Source organism: Arachis ipaensis, chromosome B07 (assembly GCF_000816755.2).
Source record: "Arachis ipaensis cultivar K30076 chromosome B07, Araip1.1, whole genome shotgun sequence".
Taxonomy (NCBI): domain Eukaryota; kingdom Viridiplantae; phylum Streptophyta; class Magnoliopsida; order Fabales; family Fabaceae; genus Arachis; species Arachis ipaensis.
The window spans coordinates 118727925-118734727 of record NC_029791.2 but is presented as its reverse complement, the minus strand read 5'-3'; the positions used below and the strand labels follow the sequence as shown (position 1 = coordinate 118734727).

Below are 6803 nucleotides of genomic sequence, written 5' to 3'. Positions count from 1 at the left end.
GCATAATATGAGGGTAACTGAGTTGGAAAAATCTGCTAAGGAGAAAGATGATGCTGTTATTAGTGCTTTGGATAGGGCGAAGGATTCTGAAGAGGAGGTGACTCGCTTAAGGGACCAGATCCGTTTGCTGCAAGCTGAAGTTATGGAACATGATGTGGCCAAAGGTCGGCTCACTTCTCGCGTTCATGAGTTGGAGGAGCATGGTATGGAGATGTTCTCCTATGGATTTGAACGAGCTGTGAGTCAGATCGTTGTGCTGGCCCCGGATTTTGACAGTGATCATCTTGATATGACTAAGATAGTTGTTGGTGGAAAATTTGTTGTAGATGGAACTGCGGAGGAGCACGATGAGAACGCTCCTCCCTCTTAGTTTGTGTATGATTGTCTGTTATTGACTATTTTCTTTCGTTTGGCCGAGGTTTGGCCTTGTTTTGCTGATACTTTTGAACTATTTTGTTTTGGCCGAGGTTTAGGCCAAGTTAATGATGTTATTTTGTTGATTTTGTATACATTGTTCTCCCTTATATGTTGTTTGTTAGGCTTATATTTGAGAGAAACATTCAATGAGTTGAATATATTTGGGCGTCCGGCCTCGTTAAAACCCTTGCTTAGGCAAAACCCTTGTTTTGGGAAAAAAGCTCTAAGGGGGAAAAAGAGTGCCTTCATCCGCTGATTGTACAATTTATGATCTATACACTTTTAATGAGGAAACATTCCAGTTTCCTGACACTGGGCTGCCCTGTAATGTCTGTAATTGATAAGCCCCCATTCCGAGCACTTTTGCTATTCGAAAGGGTCCTTCCCAGTTCGCTGCGAGCTTGCCGTGTGAAGGAGGTCGTCTTGCGTCTTCAGTTCGTCTGAGGACAAGGTCGTCTTCTGAGAAAGCCCTCGGGACGACTTTGCTATTGTGCCTTCTTGCAGCCAATTGTTTCATGGCTCTTTGTTTGATTGCTGCGATATCCCTGTCTTCTTCGATGAGGTCAAGCTCGGCCCCTCTTATGAGAGTGTTGTTTTGTTCGTCGTATAGCTCGGTCCTAACTGTGGGTGTTCCGACTTCTACTGGGATTAGTGCCTCTGCCCCGTATACCAACCTGAAAGGTGTCTCGCCAGTGGTTGTTTGTATTGTAGTGTTGTAGCTCCATAGTATTTCTGGGATTAGCTCGGCCCATTCACCCCTCGCATTGTCAAGCTTTCTCTTTATTGCCTGCAATATAACTCGGTTAGCAGCTTCGGCTTGCCCATTGGTTTGTGGGTGTTCGACCGAGCTGAAATAGTGCTGTATATTAAAGTTGCTTAAAAATATGCCGAGGTTATTATCGGTAAATTGTCTACCGTTATCTGATATTATTTCTCTTGGTATTCCAAATCGGCATATTATGTTTTTCCATATAAAAGATCTTACCTTTTCGGCTGTTATCTTTGCTAAGGGTTGTGCTTCTATCCACTTTGAGAAGTAGTCGATTGATACTAAAAGAAATTTTACCTGACCTGGTGCTACTGGAAATGGGCCGAGGATATCGAGTCCCCATCTTTGAAAAGGCCAGCTTACCTCCATACTGTGCAATAGCTCGGCTGGCTTTGTAGAAATGGCTTCATGCTTTTGGCATTTATCGCATTTCTTGACTTTCGCTATGCAATCTCTTTTTATGGTCGGCCAGAAATATCCTGTTCGGACGATTTTTGCGGCTAGGGCTCTTCCTCCGATGTGATTTCCACATACGTCTTCATGTACTTCGTTCATTACTTCTCTTGCTTCTTCGTTGTTCAGACATTTCAGTAACGGTTGTGAGATGCCGCGCTTATACAGTTCTCCTGCTACGCTTGTATATAGGCTTGCCTTTCGTCTGAAGTGTTGCGGATTAAGCTCATTTTTAGGCACGGTACCCGTATTGATGTACTCAAGAAAGGGTGCTCTCCAGTCATGGAGGTGGTTAATGTTTGTTATGGATATAAATTCAATGATGGGTTTTTTAAGTGTCAACTGTGTTAGTGCTGACGTTTGTGTGTCTGCCCTAGTGGATGCAAGTTTAGATAATATGTCGGCTCTAGTGTTCTTTTCTCTATGTACATGTAGGATGATGAATGAGTTAAATTTTGAAATAAGATCCTTTGCTATCAGCCAGTAACGCTCTAGCAAGGGATCTTTTACCTGGTATTCTCCTCGGATTTGTTGGACTACCAAGAGGGAATCACAATGTGCTGTCAGGCTTTGTATTTGGAGGTTGAGGGCGAGCTTGAGTCCTGCTATGAGGGCTTCATATTTGGCCTGGTTGTTACTTGCTGGGAAGTGGAATTGTAGCGATTGCTCGGCCACTACATTTTCTCCTTCTTTCAGAATTACTCCGGCTCCGCTTCCTTCTCGGCTGGAAGCTCCGTCTACGTGCAGCTCCCAGTGCTTGTTATGTTCGGCCGAGGTTAATTCTGATACGAAGTCGGCTAGGATTTGTGCCCTTAGTGCCGATCTTGGTTGAAACTGGATATCGAATTCTGAGAGTTCTATGGACCATTTGGTCAGTCGTCCAGCTAATTCCGGCTTTGTTAGTATTTGTCGTAATGGTTGGTTTGTCCGTACTATTATTGTGTGGCTTTGAAAGTAATGTCTAAGTCTCCTCGCCGTTGTTACGAGCGCCAAAGCTAGCTGTTCAATTCTTGGGTACCTTTGTTCTGTTGGCTGCATGACTCTGCTGACGAAGTATACTGGTTGTTGTGCTTTCCCTGATTCGATCATTAAGGTCGAGCATATAGAGTGCTCGGAAGCGGATAAGTATAAGTATAAAGGCTTGCCAATTTCAGGTTTTTGTAGTACTGGAGGTGATGATAAGACGACTTTGAGTTCAGCGAAAGCTTTCTCACATTCTTCCGTCCATAGAAACTTTTTGTTCTTTGCTATTGTTTGGAAGAAATGATATGATCGGCTCAATACTGATGGTAGGAACCGGGATAATGCTGCTATTCTCCCTGCTAGTTGTTGTACTTCTTTGACTGTTTTGGGGCTTGCCATGCTGAGTATTGCCTTACATTTTTCTGGGTTCGCCTCTATACCTCGTGATGTTAGCATGAATCCGAGGAATTTGCCCCCTCGTACTCCAAAAGCACATTTTTCTGGGTTGAGCCTCATTCTGTATGTTCGGACTTGTTCAAATATTTCTTTAAGATCGTCGCAGTGTGATTTCCCATGGGTGGTCTTGGCGACCATGTCATCCACATAGATCTCCATGTTCCGACCTATTTGATGATGGAACACCTTGTCCATCAGTCGCTGGTATGTTGCACCTGCATTCTTTAGTCCAAATGGCATTACTCTATAACAAAAATTTCCATGCTCGGTTATAAACGCGGTTTTGCTTTGGTCTTCTGGGTGCATGAGTATCTGGTTATAACCAGAGTATGCATCCATGAAGCTCAAGCTTTTGTAACCTGAGGCACTGTCTACGAGTTTATCGATGCATGGTAGAGGATAAGCATCCTTGGGGCATGCTTTATTTAAATCTGTGAAGTCGACGCACATGCGCCATTTACCTGAATTTTTTCTTACCATTACTACGTTCGAGAGCCATGTGGTGAATCTGATTTCTTTGATGAAGTTGGCTTTAAGTAGCTTTTCGGTTTCTTCCAGTGCGGCCTTTGATTTGTCTGCTCCGAGATTCCTTTTTTTCTGAGCTATAGGTCGGTTTGCTTTGTTTGTGGCGAGTTTATGGCAGATAATGCTCGGATCTATTCCTGGCATATCTGCCGGGGTCCATGCAAATAGGTCGGCGTTGTCTTGCAATACTTTCACCAGTTCTGATCTTTCCTTTCCTTGTAATGCCTGGCCGACGTATGTGAACTGTTCTGGTTTCTCTGTCAGTGGGATTTTCTGGAGCTCGTCTGCTGGTTGAGGCCTTTCTTGGGTGTCTTCGCGCGGATCAAGTTCTGCCAAGGACAGTACCTCTGTTGCGTTATGGATGGCTTTGACTTCTTGCTGGAACCCTAGTCTTGGAGCCGACCTTTTCAGGCTTGCGTTGTAACATTCCCGAGCTTATTGTCGGTCTGAGTGAAGTGTCGCTATTTTTCCGTCCTGTGCCTGAAATTTTACACATAGGTGAAAGGTTGAAACTACTGCCCTGAACATGTTCAGAGTAGGTCTTCCGAGAATAATGTTATAAGGACTAGGGCAGTCAACTATAAGGTATTGTATGTCGATGGTTCGTGACAATGGGTGGTTTCCCATCATTGTCTTCAACCATATGTAGCCCTTGATCGGTACTCTTTCTCCGGAGAATCCGACTAATTCTCTGGATGAGGGTTGTATAAGTTTTTCAGATAATTGCATTTTTATAAAAGTAGCGTAAAACAGAACATCGGCACTACTACCTGGGTCCAAGAGGACTTTTCTTACCAGTAACTCGCCTGTTTGGATAGAAATTACCACTGGGTCGTCTGAATGTGGTGCGGCTGAGCATATGTCCCTCTGATTGAAAATGATTTCTAGGTTTGATGTGTCCTTGTCGTTATGTGGTGTTGTCCCTTCTATTGCAAGCATCGCGCGATAGTTACGTTTTCTCACCGAAGTTGTTTCTCCTCCTCCGGCGAATCCTCCTGATATGGTGTTTATGATCCCCTTAGGTGGTGTGTTGTTTGGCCATTTGTTGGTGTCTTTTGCTCCTGAGGTCTGTTGGCGTTCCTCTCTGTCGTTCTCTTTATGCTTCCTTCCCTCGATGTATTTATCTAGGAGGCCCTGCCGGGCTAATCTTTCTAATAGGTCCTTGGCTATTATGCATTCGTCGGTTGTGTGGCCGTACTTTTGGTGGAAAGCACAGTGCTTACATTTGTCGACGAATCTCTGGTCTTGATAGCTCCCGGCCCTTGCTGGTGGTTTTATGATTTTGGCGTTGAGTATTTCTTTGATTATCCTTTCCCTTCTTGTGTTGAACCTAGTGTAATTGTCAAATTTTGGGGTTAGCTTGAAGGGTCTCTTGAGGTCCTTGATGTTTGCTGACCTTGTGGATTTTTCATCCTCTCTTCTGGGTTGTCTCTTTTCTGTTTTTTCAGTTTCGCGGAGCTCTTCGATCTCCATCTGCCCTGCCGCCCTTTCTCGGAACTCTTCCAATGTCTTCGGCTTTGTTACTGCGATTGTTTCCCTGAATTTTCCGGGTCGGAGTCCTGCCTTTATGGCGTGCAGATGGACGGCGGGGTCTAGGTCGGGTATTTCCATTGTCGCTTCTGCAAACCTGGTTAGGTAGTCTTTCAAGTTCTCCTGGGGTCCTTGGCGAATGGTACCGAGGTAGTCTGATCCATGTACATATATTCTTGCTGCAGCGAAGTAGTCTATGAAGGATTTTGCTAATTCCTCGAAAGAAGAGATTGATCCTGCAGGTAGTTTTGAGAACCAAAGCAGGGCTGCGCCGTCGAGGTAAGTAGGAAAGGCCCTGCAAAGGACGGGTTCGTTATTAGGACCATTAAAGAACATCATAGATTGAAATTTCTTGATGTGAGCCCGGGGGTCACCAATCCCCTTGTATGGCTCGAGGGAAGACGGTAATGTGAAATGTTTTGGCATCTGGTAGTTGGTGATCTCCTCAGAGAATGGGTTGTCCAAGGTCAGCTTCTCCCTTGGTGGGTCAATACTCAGTAGGTCTGTTTTTCCTTTATGGCCGTTGTCTTCACGTTTACTGGTGTCATTTTGGCTGGTTAATTCGGCCAGCCTTTTGACTTCCGCTTGCAGTTCGGCCATTTGAGCCATAAGCTCGGCTTGAGTGTTTTGATGGACTCCATTATCAGCCATGCGCGAAGGTTGAGAATTCCTGCGTAAAAAGAAAACACGAGGTGCTATACAAAAGAAAAAATGGGGTCAGTGCAACCGGGCCCCACGGTGGGCGCCAAATGTTCCGTCCGAACCGGCCGAGGTATAGGTCCCCAACGAGATTTACTTAGTTCTAGGAGCTGTACGTCGTCAGGGAGGTGGTCTCCAAAGGTAACCTCGGTGTGGTGAAACACGGCAGCGGGAGCACCTGCAAAAAGCACTACGACGCTCAAGTAAGTGTATGAGTTAAGAGGAGTAAAGAGTATGAGTTAGAGTGAATTCTATCACCTGTCCTTCTTAGGTTGTTTTTACCCTCATTTTATAGATGATTGGGGCGTCAAGTGGAGCTTGACTTGTTCCGATATTGGTGGCTTGGATGATGAGTTCTGTTTTCGCAAATAACGTCTATGGGGTAGTGTATAACTCACGTGCGTGTTTATTTCAGCTTTGGTTTGTTTGTTTCCGAGATTCATGGTCGGATTGTTGTTGCTGATGCTAATCCCGAGCTTAGCGGGATACACGTCAGGTGCCATTTACTGGCAACATCGATAGAGTGAAAAAAGGTATAGTGATGAAAATTGGAGAAATGCAAAGATAATATTAATTATAGAAGTGGAGTGTTGGAGGTAGAGTGAGCCACAGTGGAGTGAGAAAGATATAGAGAGAGGATATTGATGGTGATTATGGAAGTGGAGAGACGTTGATGAAATGAGGAGAGATAAGAGAAGATGATATGATGTGATAATGAATACGTAACAAGGGTCAAAAAATGTTTTGTATTGACGAAAAAATAATATAAAAAATAAAATTGAAGTGTATTTTAAATATTAAGAAAAAAAATATAATTTATTCTGTAATTTATTATCTATTATATTATATTAAAATCGAATTTTCATATTTAAGTATAAAATTGACGTGGCATATTTTATAAAATATTTATTTATATAAATTTATTAAATTCAATTAATTATAATAAATTAATTGTATCAATTATTTTTTAATTTATTTCTTTTAATTGAAT

General features: G+C 43.4%; 1 protein-coding gene across 1 annotated transcript; it reads right to left on the bottom strand.

The window, feature by feature from the left end:
* On the bottom strand, positions 4019-5764 carry LOC107607818. The gene has a single exon (XM_016309720.1). The coding sequence runs from the start codon at positions 5762-5764 to the stop codon at positions 4019-4021; it is 1746 nt and encodes a 581-aa protein (XP_016165206.1).